General features: G+C 45.3%; 1 protein-coding gene across 2 annotated transcripts in view; it reads left to right on the top strand.

Annotated features, from left to right (window-relative positions):
* The window catches only part of HOMER3 (homer scaffold protein 3), a 112,623-nt gene that overhangs the window by 76,771 nt on the left and 15,814 nt on the right, over positions 1-20,038 (top strand). For both annotated transcript variants that reach the window (XM_033956891.1, XM_033956892.1), the window contains exons 5-8: positions 5,676-5,797; positions 12,654-12,810; positions 18,102-18,212; positions 18,652-18,732. In XM_033956891.1, the coding sequence (XP_033812782.1) occupies positions 5,676-5,797; positions 12,654-12,810; positions 18,102-18,212; positions 18,652-18,732 (471 nt within the window). The remainder of the gene's footprint in view (positions 1-5,675; positions 5,798-12,653; positions 12,811-18,101; positions 18,213-18,651; positions 18,733-20,038) is intronic.

Raw genomic sequence — 20,038 nt, 5'->3', positions numbered from 1 at the left:
TAGAAAAGGTTCAAAGAAGAGTGACCAAGATGATAAAGGAGATGGAACTACTCTCGTATGAGGAAAGACTAAAGAGGTTAGGGCTCTTCAGCTTGGAAAAGAGATGGCTGAGGGGAGATATGATCAAAGTCTACAAAATCCTGAGTGGTGTAGAATGGGTACAAGTGGATTGATTTTATTATTGCATCAAGATTTACAAAGACTAGGGGACACTCAATGAACTTACAGAGTAATACTTTTAAAACCAATAGGAGGAAATATTTTTTCACTCAGAGAATAGTTAAGCTCTGGAATGTGTTGTCAGAGGATATGGTAAGAGCGGTTAACGTAGCTGGTTTAAAAAAAGGTTTGGACAAGTTCCTGGAGGAAAAGTCTTTAAACTGTTGAGACAGACATGGGAGAAGCCACTGCTTGCCCTGGATTGGTGACATGGAATGCTGTTACTAGTTGGTTTTTTCCAGGTACTTGTGACTTGGATTGGCCTCCGTGAAGATGGAATACTGGGCTAGATTGACCATTGGTCTGATCTAGTAAGGCTATTCTTATGTTCTTATAGGTTCAACTTAAGGTCATTTTTGTGATCCATCAAACTGTTTATCATCAAACACCATGGTACTTTTGGCAAGTCATAGTGCTTTATAAGCCAAATAGATCTTTACGATCTGAAAACCAAAGGTTATTAAACCCAGTAGTGTAGAGAAATTTTGCAGATACCAGAGCAATGACAATCTGTATTGATGGTGTTAAGATGTGGAATGCTTTGGTTGGCCAATTATAATTATGTGTAGGTTGGCTTCAATTTAAGAGACAGTTAAAAACCCAGTTGTTTGTTACTGCATTTTTGTAATTTATTAGTTGTCATTTGTAAAGATTGAATTATTTAATTGGGAATATTTTAAGATTTTAGTTGTTTTTTTATTTGATGTTCTTATTTGATGTAAACCGTTTAATTTTCTTTAAACGGTATAAAAAAGTTTTAACAAATAAATATGTTTGCGGCATTAAATACTAACAGCTTAATCTGGCATTATTATTTTTCATTTGCCCCAGCCACTTCAGAGGAGCATGGTCTGTTACGAGGGTAAAGTATCAGCCTAAGAGGTAGTGTTGCAATGATTCCACTGCTCACTTTACTGCTAGGCACTCTTTTTCTGTGGCTAAATATTGCTATTCTGTTTTAGATAGCTTGTGACTTAAATATAGCACTGAGTGTTCTTATTCCTCAAATTTCTGACTCAAGACTTCCCCCAACCCCACCCTAGAGGTATCAGTCCAGAGTACAAACTCTAGATCAAAGTTCACATTTCTTAGAACAGGTTCCTTACACAAAGCCTCTTTGAGTTTATTAAAAATCTAGTTTGCTATCCTGTCCCACCAAATTTTATTAGGTTGGGTACTTCTTAATAGCTCAGTTAAATCTTCTGCCACAGTCACAAAATTGTGAATGAACTTCCGGTAATATCCGATCATTCTTAAAAATCATCTTAACTGGTTTTGTTATTTTTGATAGCTTCTATTTTGGAGAGCATTGGCTTTATTCACCCACATCCCACACAGTGTCCTAAGTAATGCACTTCTCTTTCCCTTAGGGCATTTTTTTTTTATTTTTTTTATTAACAATCAGCCCAATCTGCCTAAGGGACCTACATACAGCATCTAAATTGTGTATATGTTGTTCCCACCTAGTAGAGAAGATGATAACATTGTCTAGGTAAGTCCTAACATAGTTCTGATGAGGTCTGAGTACCTGATTCATGACACATTTGGATGCAGCTGGGGCCACATGGAGACCAAAAGGCAGGACTTTAAATTGGTAAAGGTTGTACAATATGTTTCTTGGATTCCAGCCACCAGGATGCCCAGTCTAACAAATTTTGGGTGACTGTCCGAGGGTATTCCCCAGTCTGGAAATCTCTTTTCCTGAACTTCCTTCAATACTGTTCGAAGAGTCAGTCCCAGTCTTATCCTGTATAACAAGGGTGGGCAAACTTTTTGACTCGTGGCCCACAATAGGTTCTTAAATTTGCCAGAGGAACAGGTTGACAAGGGGGGGGGGGGCGGTGCCGGGTGACTGGGGAAGGGTTCTGATGCGCCGCAGAATGATGATGGTAAGAGAAAGGGCTAAGGCAGAAAGAAACCTCCTCCCCCCCCAAAAGGGCAGACTGTGGTCTCTAGTTTCTGCTTTCATCTTCTTTTCACTCTCTTCCTTCCAGCATCTGCCCTCTTTGTCTCTTCAATCCAGCATCTGCCCCTTCCATCCACTGTCTGCCCTCTCCCCCTGTCTGCTCTCTCTGCCTTTTTTCTATGCTCCTCTCTCCTTTCCATCCAGCCTGAGCCCCCTCTATCCTTTTTCATAATTCATTCCAGCTTCACTGCTTTCTTCATTTTTATCTCTCCTACACCAGATCTAGTATCTTTGTCCCTCTCTCCTTATTTCTCTGCTGACCCCCTTCCCAGCATCAATCTCTCTCTACTTTCTCATTCCTCTGTCTCTCCCCTTTCCCTCATCTGATCTCTCCATTCCACCCTGACCTTTTCCCCTCCTCTAATCTCCCTGCCAGCTGTTTCCTTCCTTTTTTCCTCCTCCCCTGTCCAGCAGTACCCCATCTCCCTTCCCTCCTCCCCCTATCCAACAGTAACTCTCTTCCCTTCCCTTTCCCTCCTCCCCTCCTAGCAGCATCTCTCCTTCTCCCTCCCTCCCTCCAGGTCCAGTAGCAGCTCTCCCTTTATTTTTCTTAGTCTAGCAGTTTCCCAGCCCCCTCCCCTCCCAGTCCAGTAGCAGCTCTCTCTTTATTTTCCTTAGTCTAGCAGCTTCCCAGCACCCAACCCTCCCCTCCCCTCTCAGTACTTGCCTGGACTAGCAATGCTGGTGCTTTGCACGGTGATCCCAATGTGCAGGAGAAGTTCCCCTAAAGCACTGTGCAGGGAGCAGCTCCCCTAAAGCACTGCTACTCGTGCCTGCCACAAGCGCTTCGTCCGCTCAGGCTCGAGGCCTCCTCTCAGCCATTTGCAACACATGACCGCACCGAACAGAGGTTGGTGATGACGCTCGCGCTCCTTCCACACACACCAGTCGCCCCGCCCCCTGTGTGGAGAAGAGCCAGGGAGCAGCTCCCCTAAAGCGCTTCAGCTCGCACCTGCCATAAGCGGACGGAGGGTGGCGACGCTCACACTCCTTCCACATACCAGTCATGGAGAAGGGCTGGATGGTTGGTGGGCCGGTGTAAACATCTAAATGGGCCGGATATGGCCCGCGGGCAGTAGTTTGCCCATGTCTGCTGTATAACCACCCAAACTTGCCAATAGTCAGAGCTTTACTGGAATTTATGGCCTGAAAGGCTGCCTGTGCTTCCCCAGACAAATATGAGGCCAATCTAATAATGATCAATTGTTCTGCCAGCCATCAGGCCACAGTAGTGACCTATTCAAAAGTGCTTCCAGTTCATCCCCTGTTCCTAATTTGATCTAGGTTAATCCTCTAGTCCAGTCCCCTCCAACTCGTCTGGGACCTGCAATGCCTCATCTCACCTCAGTGTCTGGTCAGGCTACTACCTTCTGTATTCTGACTGCTAAACGATATAATTTTTTTGTCTATGCCTCCATTAACTGCATCAGCAGTTGTCGCTGTTTCCACTGCTATTCCATGGCCTGTAAGAAGCAACGCTCAATGGCTTCCTGTTGAGCTTGATCTGGTCGGTCATCCATTTTAAGGCAGCCTCGGATGCCATTGCCCTGCTGAAAGAACACAGCAAAGTCCAAGTGCAGATGAACAGTCACAGCCCTAGCCCAGACTACCCCCCCCCCCCCAACTAGGTACCATTACCTGGAAAAGCTAGGGATTAGTGCCTTCCCCAAGGGGACTCAATCTAAAGCTCAGCAGGTGGTTTCTTTATTCCAACACTGCCACAAAATGTGACATGGATGTCCATTTACTCTGGTCCACTCTATTAATTCCAATCCACTCTGGTTCCTCTGATTAAGCTTACGGGGGTAAGGCTAAAGGCCAACATTCATTCCCCTCCCCCGAAGGTCGCCAGTAGGAGCTCAATGTCTCTATAGAAAAACTCAGAGACAATTCTCAGAGGTAAAAGCCAGAACAGGCAGAAGTCCAATTTTCTGCCTCTTTAGTTATGGTGAGAAAAATCCCATGAATACTAAAAGTTCCCTGGCCATCCTGTTTGGCTTCCAAAAAGAATCTTGGACTCTGATATGCTAAAACCAGAACCAAAAATAGTCATGAGAAATCTTTCGGCACTGTAGTCTTTTATGGTTCACATCTTATGCAAATTAGATGTAAATTAGTTTAGTCCCAAGTAATCTTGGACTCCTAGTTTTCCCTTATTTTTTTCTCCGGGAAGGAAAATTTCTGGTACCCTACCATAAAGCCCTTCCTCAAACCCAAGTGGTTCTCATATACTGATTCCTCCCGGGGAAACCCCTCCCCAGGCTCATGGTTTCCTGTGTGACGGGATGTACACCCCGTCACATAGAGGTATCAACACTAAGGGCTCCTTTTACGAAGCTGTGTTAGCGGTTTAACACGAGTAATAGCATGCGCTAATTTGCCAGCCGCGTTAGCCACTACCACCGCCTCTTGAGCGGGCGGTAGTTTTTCAGCTGGCGCGGGGGTTAGCACGCACTAAAAAGTTGCATGCGATAAAGCTGCTAACGCGGCTTCGTAAAAGGAGCCCTAAGTGATAATTTTGTACAATCATTTTATTGCGGGGTCTACAACTCCTAATTCTTTTCCTCAATCCTTTGGAAAAGCAAAATGCTTGTTTGTAACTTGAAAGATCTGGATCCTCTTCTTTTCTGCCTGAAGGAGGCATCCTTGTGGAAAGCCTTGGTGTACCATCAAGTTTAAATAATTATTATATTGGTTTCCCAGCGCATGAGGTCACTAAAACTAGGAGTAAGCAAATGCTTACTTGGACAGAAGCAGAAAAGATGTATGCAGCAGCATCTTGTCCTGTCCCTCTGACACAGGGTGATTTTGGAACCTCCAGGTAGAGAGAAGAAAGAGAGTACATTATATGATTCCCGTCATTCTGTTTGTTTTATGAACACTGTCCCACAACAGACGGAGAGTTTCTGCAAATGCATCGCTGCTTCGTGGCTACGGCTTTCGGAAGTGCTTTTCCACTCCATTCAGACGCTGCTGCAATAGAGGAATCTGGTTTTTTTTTATTTTATCTCGCAGCTCTGTGGCTACTTCTGTGGCTTCTCTTCTTTAATGGTGCCACCTGGGACAAGTTTTATATATGGTTTTGTCGGGGTACAATCAGTGCCTCTCTCTCCCCAAAACATCTGACAGCAATGTCATCACTCTGAGGCCTTCTGAGAGGGCTGTAGCCCTTCTGTAGTTACTGACACACTAATATTTTCAGCTGTCAGACAAAATGATGCATTTATGTGCATGTACATAGATGTGTTATATGTCTTTGCCTACTTCACCCGAACTGACTGGGATGAGATTATGTACCTACATAGAGGTGTGTTATATCTCCACAGTTGTGCGGATTGAGTTTATATGCGCACACGAAGATGTGTTTATATATCTTACGCATACCTCCCAGCTATCTGGGTTGTACTGTGTTTGCTGTGCCCATCCACCAGGGTGTATAATATACCATAGAACATGTGTGTAATGTTGTCTTTGCTTCCCCTCCCCCCAGGTGTTGCCATCTCCTGTCATTAGTTCCAATGGTCCAGGAGAGGAGAAGTTTTTCAGAAGTCAGAGTGCTGACGTGGAGCTGACAACAGAGAAGGAACGGCTGAAGAAAATGCGCTCAGAAGGGTGACGACTCTATTTTGTCTTGGGAATGTTTTGATAAGTTTAGACATGCAAGGCCTAATTCTGTACATGGCACTAAAAACTATATGCAGAAATTTGGGCACACGTCCGATTTCTGTGTGCAATTTAACTGAATAGCAAGCCAGTTAGTGCCGAGAACTGGGTGCTAATAATTATCGGCACTAATGGGCATTTATTAAAATTTTCGGGTGTATTTTTAGGTGCCGGATTACATATGGTTCCAAAACGGGGGCGTAGCCATGGGTGGGTGATCAGGGGTATTCCTGCAATTTACGTGTGCTGTTATAGAATAAAGAGAATAAAGGGGGATCCATGCCTAGTTTTGGCACGAAGATTTATACCACATGGGATCCCAGGAGTAAGTGCTATTCTATAAATGGCGCCTAACTTTGAACATCATTTATAGAATAGCGCTTAGTGTGGGGGGGTTTCGGCGCCATTTATTGAATTGAGTCCACAGTGACCTCTTCCCCCAGGGTCACTGGCATAGTATGGGGAGGTGGTCTGCCCCAGGCGCTATCTTGTTGAGAGCACCAGGGCACCAGCACCCCTCCTCTTCCTCTCCCCCCCCATTCCTTCCCACTCCTACCGCTGCCATACGCCATCACTTTTTATTTATTCAATTTTTGATACTGTTTACATTAATTTATTCAGGTACTCAAGCATTTATCCCGTCTGTCCTCACAATCTATCTAAAGTACTTGGGGCAATGGGGAGGATTAAGTGACTGGCCCAGGGTCACAAGCAGTAGCGTGGGTTTGAACCCACAACCTCAGGGTGCTGAGGTTGTAGCTTTAACCACTGCACCACACTCTCCCCCCCTTTAACCACTGCGCCCACTCTCTACACTCCCCCCCACCGTACCTCTATCTCTTCTGGGTCCCGCGTCTAGGAAGTGATGTCAGAGGGGAAGCCAACGTGGGCTGCTCATGCTGGAGAAGTTAAGAGGTATGGGGTAGGGAAAGGGAAAGGGGGTGCGCGTGCGGTAGGAGTGGGTGGGTGGAGAAGAGGGCGGGGAGGGGCGCCACTGCCCTGGGTGCCTCTCACCCTCACTACGCCACTGCCTAGGGTAGGTATAGGTTAATTCTATAAAGAATATACAGTGGTGCCTCACACAACGAACTTAATTCGTTCCAGGAGCAAGTTTGTTATGCGAAAAGTTCGTTATGTGAAACGCATTTTCCCATAACAATACATGTAAAACAAAATAATTCGTTCTGCAGCATAAAATATGCTAAGATGACATAAAAAAGATAAATTTTTTGTTATTATTTTCATTTAGATACATCTAAAAACACACATTTTTTAAATTTAAAGACAGACTAAGTAGAGTCTATCGAATCTTGCACATCTTCACTGTATGTTTCCTAATGGAGTGAGCAGGCAGTGCCATGCGTTAAGGCCTTGCCAAATCCAGCATCTACCACCTTCTGCTGTTCAGCAAAGTAAAAGGAAGGGACCCAATACTGCAGTTAAACGTCCATTTTTTTTAATCATTATTGGAAGTCCTAGTTCTTAATTTAAGAGACTCACCCCACCACCAGGACCGTCAGCGCCGCCACCGCCAGGTAGTTGGTCTGGTAGTAGAGCAGGTTGCTGACCACTCGGTTGTTCCATTTGTTGATGTCCTTGAAATCGGGCTTGGCGAAGCGATCGGAGCCCGGGAAGAAGTCGGCCCAGGCCCGGAAGGGAGCCAGTTGCACTTCCATGACGGCCAGCGGCTGCTGCTTCTCTTCCAATGGCCCTGGGCTGCACCGGCTAGAGCGGAGCGCGAGCGTGGGATCAGCTGAGCGGCGCGAGCTCCGGGCTCCTCCCTTCACTTCCTGCTCGGGGAGTGGAAGGGCTGCCTTTTATGTCTAAAACGCAACGAAGCTCCCTAACGAGCAAACCGTCCACTTTTCTTTTCTTTTTTTTTAGCATCGGGGAAGCGGCGAGAGTAGCTCCGCCCCCCCAACGCATCAGCAGTAGGCGCGGATGCAGCTCGGGCGACTTCGTTGTGTGAAACGAAGTCCGTTGTACGGATCAAGACAAGAAGTTCGTTGTGCGCAGCGTTCGCTGTGCGAGGCGGCCGTTATGCGAGGCACCACTGTACCAATATTGACACAGCAAATAGGTTCTTCTGTGTGCATATACTATACACAGATAAATGTCAAAAATCCAGCTGTGTGCTGTTCTGTACATATGCATGCATATTTGATAGCGTGTATTTTACGGGGTGAGCATTTGCATGGGCAGTCAGGGCGGGAAAGGGAACCTGATGTACGACTACATGATGGGGGGGATGACATTGGGAAAGGGCAACCTAGAAAAGGACTTGGGGGTTTTGGTGGATAAAACAATGAAACCGGCAGCACAATGCGCAGCGGCCTCAAAAAAGGCGAACAGAATGTTGGGCATTATCAAAAAAGGTATCACTACCAGAACCAAGGAAGTTATCCTCCCGCTGTACAGGGCAATGGTGCGACCGCATCTGGAGTACTGCGTCCAGTATTGGTCGCCGTACCTAAAGAAAGATATGGCGATACTCGAGAGGGTCCAGAGAAGAGCGACAAAAATGATAAAGGGCATGGAAAACCTCTCGTATGCTGAGAGGCTGGAGAAGTTGGGGCTCTTTTCCCTAGAAAAGAGGAGACTTAGAGGGGATATGATAGAAACTTATAAGATCATGAAGGGTATAGTGAAGGTAGAGAGAGACAGATTTTTCAGACTGGCGGGGGCAACAAGAACTAGAGGACACTCAAAAAAATTGAAGGGAGATAGTTTTAGAACAAATGCTAGGAAGTTCTTCTTTACCCAGAGGGTGGTGGACACCTGGAATGCGCTTCCAGAGGGGGTGGTTGAGCAGAGTACGGTTTTGGGTTTCAAAAAGGGATTGGACGAATTCCTGAGGGGTAAGGGAATCCAGGGGTACAATTAGAGGGTTACTATACAAGACAAAATGCTCTTGAGTAATAGATCACTACAGGTCATTGACCTGGGGGGCCGCCGCGGGAGCGGACTGCTGGGCATGATGGACCTATGGTCTGACTCGGCAGAGGCCATGCTTATGTGCTTATGTGCTTATATATTTTCTCCCAAATCTTAGCACAGGCATTTCCACTCACTCCATGGCTGGTGTAAGTTCTCATGCCTAAGCACATATGCTTGTATATACCTGATCATGCTGGGATTCTGTAAAAGAAATAGTTTCCATTTGGGTTTTCGTTGAAATCCTAATTCAGTCTTTCTTCGGTTTTGGCTTACCTTAAAAGCACTGATGGCATAGTGGGGGCAGGAGTGATCTGCACTCGCCCCTGCCGGCTCCGTTGTCAAGCGGCCATCTCCTGAGACTTCTACCAGAAGTCGTGGCAGCCATGTTGACAATGAAGCCTGCATGGGTAGGACTTGATTGCCTATGCATGTCGGCTCCAGTCTGATTGCTTATACATGCCTTTGTTCTCTGGGGGAGAGGCTGGGCCCTGGAATTGAACTGCTCTTTTTCCAGGAGGGGAGGGGGGGGGGTGCAGTGCGGTTTCATGTACAGTTTCCGTTTTGCCCGAAACTGAGCAACAAAATTTGGTCGCAGATTTGGTTTCGACAAAACAGAAAAAAATGGTTTTGGTTGGCCTCTAAAAGGAAAGAGAACCTACTTTCCTATATAGAATAGGTTTATAGAACTGCCCTCTTCTTAAGATGTTTGTGCTGGCCTGGATGTATATGTCAAGGTGGGGAGGATGGCTTGTAATGGAACTCTAAAAACTTGGTCATGTGTGTGCTTAGTTGTATAGACATGTCTTGTCTTTCATGTGTTACAGCTCATGTATTCATATCTGTATGACTGCGCACTGGTGCATTAATGTGTGCACATGGCTTTGTAGATGTGTATACTCTGAAAAGAAGTTCCCTGTTTGGTGCCAGAGGTGAAGCAATATGTGTACCTCAGACGCAGTGACTCCCTTCCACCCCAGGGACTTGGAGTCATGTATTTACTAATAATAAGCACGAAGACATGCAACCTGGCTTCTGCCAGAGATGAATTTCCAGCTGCTCAGTCTGTCACTCTGTTGAGATACTCCTGCTCTCTCTCCACCACCCTTCCTCTCCTGTGGGTTTCCTCCCTTCTCTCTATCTCTAGGCCTCTCCCCAACCCCGCTCTCTCTCTCAGTTTCTATCTTGCTTTGCCATAGCAATTGAGAGTGAAAGGGATCCATGCAAGTCATGAGACAGTTCTGAGTCTAGCAACAGACAAAAAAAAAAAATCAGGGAAGGCTGAACTGGGCTGGATGGGGTGGCTGAGATCAGATAGATCACAGAGTCTCCCTTGGGCTTTTTGTGATTAACTTTCACAGCACTGGGGAAAAGTGGAGCCGCCCGCCTTGTCAGGGCCTGTCCCTTGACAGCTGTGTGCTAAGGCTTCAGGAGAGAGAAAAGCAACCATAATGAGAGGATTCTCAAATATTCACTCACTCACTCACAGGATGAATGTGTGTATATGTATCTGTACCTTTCTAGCCATGTACATTTGCATGGAATAACCAGGATGTGTGAAGGAAGAAATGTCAAAGGTATGTAGTCCAGAAACTAAGCAAAATTATCAGATTAAAGAGGGTTTGAAGAGTGAGTTAGACTAGATCATACACTTTTACAGTGCCGGAGGAAAGAACATGCGTAAGCCAAATTGTTACATCTTAAAACAATTTGTAAGCTTGTCATAGAAACCCTTTTTCTTTTCCTGCATATTGCACAGTGAATTAGAAAGCAACCATCCCCTCTGAAAGATCTGAGGGCACTGTGAAGGCCTGGGGTGGCTTCCCAAAGCCGGGATCAGATTTGGGAGAGAATGGATAGGCGGGGGCAACTATCTGGGCACCATTTGGCCTGTCTGCTTGATGTCACTGAGGCCAAATTTCTGGTACTGGCTGAGTCTAGTTCTGAGGTCCTGCTTTGAGTTCAGTGTATCTAACAGCATAGGAGTCAGCTCTGTGGGTACAGTGGGTTTCAGCACCCCCAATATTGAGCAAGCATATTCACTGTGCGCAGGGAGGGGTGAGTTTGCATTATATTTGTCACCCCCCAGTCATTCTGAAGTGTTGGCATCTACATCTCAAAGCAGCCCTGACTACATGTTCGTCTTCCAGTGAACCCGCCTTTCCCACCAGTACTGCTGAGCAGGTGGATACTTGCATAGTTTTCCTGTTGAGTTGAGCGGCAGAGTGTTTAATCTCTGAGGGAGAGGTGTGTGTGCACGTGCTTAGATAGCTTATCGGACAGAAGTGGGAATTGTAGAGGAACCAACAAACTCCATGCTAAGAGGCTATGCCAGACCGGGTTTTGCCTAAGTGGCTGTACATTTATGAATCAAGAACTACAAGTTCTTAATTTGCAAATGCAGGACTACCTTATGTTCTATCCAATGGCATGAAACTTGTTGCTGTCCTCCAGGTATATATGAAAGGGACTAGAGCCCAGATGCACTAAAGCCAGCGATCGTTGCTAAACCTGTTTTAACAGCTGTAGCAACTATTGCATTTGCTGACCCAATGCAGAAAATGGCTCACCGCCTAGTTTTCTGCATGATTGCTCATTCCCCAATCTGACCATGCAAATAAGCTGATTAATATTAAATTGACATGTAAACTAGTAAAGCGATTGATGCTCTAACTTGTCTTCCCAATTCACTAAAAAAAAAGTGATCGCTTTTAGCGATCCAAAAGAGTGACTGGTCAAGAGCAATCGCTTACCTGTTTAACCTTTTTTGTTCTTTTAACGGGTACAGATGCTGTGCATGTTGCATATGCACAATATCTTCCCCATTAGAAAAAAAAGCACACACACCCCCGCCAATGACTGCTCTCTCCACGAACCGGCCTCCTTAATCAAGCCAATCAGGGCCTTAGACTCCTCCTCTTTATATCCCAGGATACAGAGGGAGGAACCTAAGGCCCTGATTGGCTCAGATGCCTAAGACCCCTCCCTGTGCATCACAGGGAAAAGCCACCATTTTGAAGTGGCGGGTCTACGAGCGGGATGGCTGAGCTTCCCTCCTGCTCCAACTTCCCTAAAAAGGTGCGGGGGGAAGGAGGTGAAATGTGGGAATGGGGTTTTGGGGGCCTTTGGTGGCAGGAGGGATTGGGCATCCCTCCTGCCAATTTTCTTTTGGGGGGGTAGGTCAGCATGGCAGGAGGAAGAGGGCATTCCTCCTGCCGTTTTCGCTGTTGGGATGGGGGCAGCTCGTGGTACTAGTTTATCAGGGAGAGCTATCATCGGCAGGGGGATAGGTGCTTTTTTTTTCTTAATGGGACAGATATTGTGCGTGTTTCCTGCCCCGAACAGTTGAGTGGCAGGAGGCTGCTTTTAGGGCTTCCCCTGCCTCTCAGCTCTTCGGGCTTCCCCTGCTGACTCTGCACACATGTGAGTGTTGCTCTCACAGTGATCATTGGATGGCAGAGTCAGGGATTATGACCAACATCTGTGTGAATCATTTGCATGCAAACTTTGTAGTGCATCAATAGTTCTTTCTGAATCGGCCAAAAAATTGGATCGGTGCAGACCCCTACAGGGTGCATCTAGGCCTAGGAGACACTGATGGGAGAGGACAGGGCTGCATGAAGCCAGGGATTTAGGGAAGGGTCCTCATTCAGTCCTCGAGGTCCACAACTCAGTCTGTTTTTCTGGATTTCTACTATAAATATGAATGGAATCATTTTGCATTCACTTCTTCCATTCCATGCAAATAGATTTCATATGTATTAATTGTGGAGGTCCTGAAAACCAGACTGGATTGTGGACCTCAAGGACTGATTTGAGGACCCCTGGATTTGGGCATCTGACTTGACCTTTGGTTCTGACATCTCCTCAGCTCAGTGTGTGACGTACAGTGGGAAGCTGAGTACTTCAGTCTCCAAGACAACAACAGCAAGTTGCTGGCAGCCTTGCAGGAGGCCAGTTCCAACGTGGAGCAGTGGAAGAAACGACTGGCGGCTTACCAAGAAGAGACGGAGAGACTGCGCCAGCGGGTATGCACAGATATGGTAACCTTCGTGCCCCACAGCACAATCCAATCCCCCCCCACCCTTCCTCAGCCATTACACCGAACATATGTCTGGCCTGACATTTACATCTCCTGTGTGGATTTTTACAGTGTGGTTGTCCCGATATCCTTAATATAGTAGACTCTCTGTTAACCGGAACTCAAGCGAACAACAAAATAAAATCAAAGAAATACTGTAATACTTTAAATAAAAATGAAAATAAAATCAATTTCTGGTGGAAATTTAAGCACCACGCTTGAGTACGCCCACACTTTGCCTACCACATGTCCGGTAGTTTGGAACAGTTTATGGTACTATTAAATAGTATGGAGTATAGTATTAGTTAGGCCTATTTTTAATAGTAACTCTCAAGCAACCAGAAACTACATTTATCAGGCATCTATCAATCCCCCATGGGTGCCGGTTAACTGAGAGTCTACTGTATCCATATCACTTAACCAGTGGGAAAACTAATGTCTTCTGCACAAGTTTGTCCTGACTGTACATCCTGAAACGTTCTTGAAATAAGGAGAAATGAACCAAAACACATAGGCTCATGGCAACTTCCCTGGGAGAGAAAATATCCCTACTACATAGGGTCTATGTGGAATTATAAAATGAGTGTTGCCACTGGCACCATTTTTAAAAAGGAATTCAAGTTCTAGCTGAGCTCCTCTCAGAGTAAGTTTGTATAGTTACACAGCTGTTAATGTTATCAGTGCGGTATGCCCTGCTGTGATAAATCAGTTCAGTAGTCCACACTGGAGACAGGTACACAGCTGCTCCCTGTCAGTCAGTGATAGGCAGAGTGATCAAATTACCTGAAGTCTATAGAGCAAATAGGCCAGGGAGCACAGGAAAGTAGTAAGTCTTCATGGAGTTAGGCGGCTGTAGGAAGGGGATTGTGTACTCTCTCCCCCAGTCCTAGTGGCCCCGGCTGACTTTCCTGACACCAGTAATGAGTAGCCGAAGATGAGTTTCTAGGCTTCATTTTCTGACACAATTATGGGTTCATAGACAAAACTGCTGAAGACAAAGGCGCGTGCCGACAACTGAGCGCAAGACGGAAGCACACGCCGAAGAAAAAGAGTGTTTTTAAGGGCTCCGACGGGGGGTTTTGTTGGGGAACCCCCCAAGTTTACTTAATACAGATCGCGGCGGCGTTGTGGGGGGTTTGGGGGGGTTGTAAGTGTTCCCTCTAAGCTGAGCAGGTGTCCTCCAGCTGCCACTTGTAACCTCCCTCATTATATTGGAAACTTAACTGTTTCCCTGTTTTGTAGGGAAAAAGTGAAGTTTTCAGTAAAATGTGGGGGGTTACAACCCCCCAAACCCCCCACAACGTGGCGCGAACTGTATAAAGTAAAGTGGGGGGGTTCCCCCCCGTCGGAGCCCTTTAAAACAGTCATTTTCTTCGGTGCGCGCCTCCGCACTGCTCTCAGTTGTCTGCGTGCGCCTTTGTCCCGGCGCGCTTTTGACCTGACACCCAATTATGTGCTACATGCCAAGGTTAGCTCTTAGCTTCATCAGAGGAAGGAGAAAATGACAACTGAAGGGCAATGTGCCGCAGTGGCAAAAGCAGAGGACATCTCTTATTTAAAGAGGGAGGGAAAAACTGTTCTGTGTAAATTATAACTGGAAAATATTAAATAATAAAAGGATGATCATATGGGCTGGAGTGAGCTTTGACAGAGACTCCAGTAGATAGAACCTAAGCACACTACCAGGCAAGGCTGTAGGTTTCTGGTCCAGAAATATCTAAGAAAAAGGACCATTTAAGTTAAATGATTAATTTATAGCAGGAGTCTCAAAGTCCCTCCTTGAGGACCGCAATACAGTTGGGTTTTCAGGATTTCCCCAATGAATATGCATGAGATCTATGTGCATGCACTGCTTTCAATGCATATTCATTGGGGAAATCCTGAAAACCCGACTGGATTGCGGCCCTTGAGGGACTTTGAGATCCCTGATGTATAGAGCATGTATAGTTGGGCAGACTGAATGGATCATTTGGGTCTTTATCTGCTGTCATTTACTATGGTACTATGTTTATATTATCACAGAGAAACTGAATTACCGTAACACTAGAGGAGTTCCTCTGTGATCCCTTGAGCTTTGTTATGCCCCTCCCCCTCAACCTGTAATATTAGAAGAGTTCCCCTATAACTAAGGTACCCATACGTCCCGTTTTGAACGGGACCATCCCGTTTTTAGATCCCAAGTCCCGTTGTCCCCACACACAGCTTCAGGATGCTGAAATGTCCCATTTTTAGGGACAGCGTCCCGAAGCTGTGCGCAGGGACAACGGGACAGGTGATCACTTCCTCTCCCTCCCTGGCGCGCAAAAAAAAAAGCCTCCCCTCAAACCGTCCCCCCGCTGCTGCTGCTGCTCTCCTTACCTCCCTCCAGCACCGATTCAACAACACACCACCCCCTGCTGCTGCTGCTAATTGCCACCCAGAAGCCTTCTTCCCGACGTCAATTCTGATGTCAGAGAGGATATTCCAGGCAGGATTGGGGTAGGGTTAGGGCGGGATTGGAGGTGGGACTGACAATTAATAGATGTCCCGTTTTGATGAAAAAAATAAATGGTCACGTTACCTATAACCTCCTGAGCTTCGTCACCTTCCCCCATTTTGTGAAACCAGAAGAGTTCCTGTGTAACTTCCTGAGCTTTTGCTTTCCTTTCTCCCTAGACTGTAGCATTAAAGGAGTTACCCCTGTGTTCTTGCAACCACCTGGGCTCTGCCCCCCTCCTTCCATACTGTAACACTACAGGAGTTTCCCTGTGACTTCCTCCTGACCTGTCACCTTCCCCCACCTATCCTTTGTAACTTCCTGAGTTCTGCTGCCCTTCCCCCCATATTGTAATACAGCACATTCTCAGTTAACTGGTACCCATGGGGATTTATAGATGCCGGATAAATGTAGTTTCTGGTTGCTTGAGAGTTACTATTAAAATAGGCCTAACTAATACTATACCCCATACTATGCCATACCATAAACTGTTCCAGACAAACTACCAGACATGTGGTGGCCAAAGCGTGGGTGTACTCAGGTGTGGCGTGCCAAGTTTACATTTAAATTTCTGCCAGAAATTTATTTTATTTTCATTTTTTTAAAGTATTACTGTATTTCTTTAAATTATTTTTTTGCTAGTTGCTTGAGAGTTCCGGTTGCTTGAGTTCTAGTACTAGAAAAAGTTTTCCTGTACTCTTGTAACCTTCTGGGCTCTTCTCCCTTCTTCTCCATCCTCCATACTGTAACACTAGAGGAGTTCCCCTGTATCCTTGTGACCGGGGCTCTGCTCCCCTCTTCCCTCTATATTGTAACACTAGAAGCATTCCCCTATGTCTCCCCTCTCCCACATGTATGCAAGGCTGATAAACCAGTATGGAGCAGCCTAAGTAAATCCTAAAGTTTTCATTCCTTCAATTAACTTTCAGCCCTCCACCCCTCCCTCAATGTTGGAACAATTATGCTCAACAGAAACCAAAAAATCGGGATAAAGACATGAAACACAACCGGGGCAGCATAAAGTCAATAAAATGTTCTTCTAAAAAGGCTTTTCTTGACAAGACCCAACATGGTCTGTGTTTCGGCTCAAAAGAGTCTGCCATCAGGGGACACTGAACTATTGTTCAAACACGAGTTCGACATCTCAGTGGTTTATGTAAAGGACAAGCCCATTCAGCAATCAACATTTTGAGTTTGCATTTTTTTTCTATACAGTATTGGGCTTACGACCCCTGGTGCAGGCTCTTTTGAGCTGAAACATGGACTGTGTTGGGTCTCGTCAATAAAGACTTTTTAGAAGAACATTTTATTATCCCTACTATTTGGTTTCTATTTTGCTTCTGTGGGGACAGTTTTTCCAGTTTTTTTGTGTTGTAATTATACTCAACAGACATGATCCCTCCCAGAACAATCATATGTAAACATATAATTAAACATCACTATCTTAGACTTTTTTGTATAATATACATAGTGAGAGCAAGAAGTTCTCTTTTACTTTGGTTGCAACTACTCTATGTCTCCTCCCCTCACAAGCAGCCATCATAGGTGACTACATAGTCTACTATGGTGAAGCCTGCCCTGCATATGAACAAGTGAAAGCTCCTTTTTTTTAGAGATTAGGGTCCCTTGTGCATAGTTGCCGGCTCCATAAGTACACGAGCAGCCTTGATATTTGAACTAATTCCTTTACTCTGTCCAATCATTTTATTATTTGTTTAAGTATTTATATACCACTTATAGCCTAGGTGGTTTACATTCGGGTACTCAAGCATTTTTCCCTATCTGTCCCAGTGGGCTCACACTATCTAATGTACCTGGAGCAATTTGGGATTAAGTGACTTGCACAGGGTCACAAGGAGCAGCATGGGATTTGAACCCACAACCTCAGGGTGCTGAGGCTGTAGCTCTAACCACTGTGCCACACACACCCCGCTCCCATTTTGAAAAAGATTTCTCTTGGATCATTTGAGATTTTAGTTGAACTGAGGCGCAGGGAATTTTGTCTTTTGGTTCCCACTGCTGGAGTTGCCATTGAGGCCCACTCCAGCCTATCCTAACCAGCCTGTCATTTGAGCTTCTATCAAAGCCCTCCCCAGATCATCCTAAACTAAATCACCATATATGGGACACAGACCGTGCAGGATTGCCCAGTACTGGCCTTAGTATGTCTTATACCATTCATTTTCTAATTAGAGATCCTCTATGTTCATCCCACACTTTTTTTTAATTCTGTTACCATTTTCATTTCACCACCTCCCTCAGGAGAGCATTTCAGGCATCCACCACCCTCTCCGTGAAAAAGAATTTCCTAACATTATTCCTAAGTCTGCCACCCAGCAATCTCAATTCATGCTATCTAGTTTTACCATTTTCCTTTCTCTGGAAAAGATTTGGTCCTTTCAAGTATTTAAATGTCTGTATCATATCTCCCCTGTCCCTCCTCTCCTATAGAGTATACATATTCAGGTCTTCCAATCTCTTCATGTACGTCTTCTGGTGAAAGCCACATACCATTTTCGTGCTCCCTATAGAATAACATTGGGCATTGAATTCCATGCCTAACTTTGAGCACAAGGACTTCCACTAGCTGAAACCTGGTGTAAAAAGTTACCTCTCAAACATCACACACACAGTGGCAGAGCTGGGATTCACGTTCGGATCCCAGGCATTCTCCTGACTTGTACCTATGCTTTGAGCACTTGCCCCGTGCCAGTTAGAGATCCCCTTCCTGATCTGTCCATGGCTACTTGGTTGTTTTGCAGGTGTCAGAACTGGAATCTCAAAGCACCTCAGAACCTGCCCCAGAGGGTCGAAAGGAGGAGCTGAGCCGTGCACTGGAGGACCTGGAGAGCCGACTCAGGGCCAAAGAGGAGGTAAGGAGAGAATGGGAAAAACCAGATCCTCTGATTTCAGCCTGCCCCCCCATCTCCTGCACTGCCCGATCAGTGTTATTCTGATACTGTTGTATAATGCCGTACACCCTTTTGCCTGGTATTTCTTCCCAAAAGTACAAAGAATACCATAATGGGAAAGAAAACCTGAGAATAAGATCAGAAGAGGAATCAGGGTCCAGAAAGACAAGAGTAGGATTTTGAACTGTTGTTTCTCTAGAGAGTGTTATTGGCAGGTCCGAGTGGCAGTAGCCGCACTTCAGAGAGAGGGTCTAAGAAGCATAGTGTAGACACTGAACACTATGCCTTGAAGCCTAAAGGCAGGCTAATATTAGTAAACTAGAAGTTTGATGATTGCAGCTCCTTCCATCTCACTGGCGTGTCACTTCCTGTTTTTTATATTGTGAACCCTTGATTTTAGGAGATTCGTGTGCTGAAGAGCCAGAAACCAGATGCCCATGAGCTGGAAAACCAGAAGGAGACAATGCTTCAGAAACTGCAGGTATTTCTTGTTCTTAGCCTGCAAATAGCTTGGGGGATAGAGCCAACATTAGACCCGCCCCCAGACCCGGGTTCAAATCGCACTCCTGGCACCAGTGTTGACTTTAGCAAGTTTCTTGACCTTTTTTTACATACTGGCTTATGGCCCTAACAAAGACATTTTGACCTGTTCACAAAAAGTGAGGCACATGTATCAGCCACACACTGAAATTTGAGGAACCACAGAAACTATTAGGGTCAGAAAACAAAAACATCTTTCTGTAGCCTAGAGATCTGATTTCTTCCTGCAAGGAGCTGGCATCTGTTTCATACATGCTTCATTTTGCTCTCTCATACATTCATATGTTGAAGCACTCACACAGAAACACTTTCACTTCAGACTCATACAAGGTCTCATACATAGTATATAGGCTAGGGTTACCATATGGCTCCAGGAAAATAATAATAATAATAACAATTTATATACCTCAGGACCGTGAAGTTCTATGCAGTTTACAATGATTAAAGATGTTACAGATTGAGTGGAATAAATAAAGTACAGACTTAGTGATTAACAGTTCTAGAGATCGTTTGTTGAGGACTAAGATTGTATAGGTTGGTTTCCTAAGTATTTCAGGAACAGATATGTTTTTAGACGTTTCCTGAATTCCCTATAAGTAGTAGGCACAAGTAATTGTTCTAGATCTTTACCACATAGTGCTGCTTGATGTGAGAAAAGATGTTGGTGATGACTTTTAAATTTACAACCTCTAACCGGTGGAGAAACAAAGTTAGGGTGTGAGCTTCGCCTGTGTCTGTTGGTTGTGAAAGAGAAAAGGTCTGTTATATATTTAGGGGCTAAGCCATAAAGTACCTTGAAGCAAAAACAACCAAACTTGAATTTCACACGTGCCTCCATCGGCAGCCAATGTAGAAGTCGATAGGAAGGTGTTATGTGATCAAACTTCTTCAGTCCACAAAGTAGTCTAACCGCTGCATTTTGTACCAGTTGCAATCGCCGAAAAGGAGGATGAATTGAGATACCTGGCTTTCAATGAAGTAAAACCCAGATGTCTCAATCTGTCCTCCATATTTCTGGACATGTTTAATAAGAGCCATATGGTAACCCTAAGATAGGCACCCTCTGTGACCTGAAGTACTTACACACATATATACCCTCTGTGACCCAGAGTAGTTACACACACACACACACACACACACCCTCTCTAACCCAGAGTACATACTCACACACACACACACACACACATACACATATACCCTCTGTGACCCAGAGTACTTACACACACACACACACACATACCCTCTCT

Source organism: Geotrypetes seraphini, chromosome 8 (genome assembly GCF_902459505.1).
Source record: "Geotrypetes seraphini chromosome 8, aGeoSer1.1, whole genome shotgun sequence".
Classification (NCBI taxonomy): Eukaryota; Metazoa; Chordata; class Amphibia; order Gymnophiona; family Dermophiidae; genus Geotrypetes; species Geotrypetes seraphini.
The sequence above is the reverse complement of the archived record's forward strand: the minus strand, read 5'-3'. Positions and strand labels throughout refer to the sequence as shown.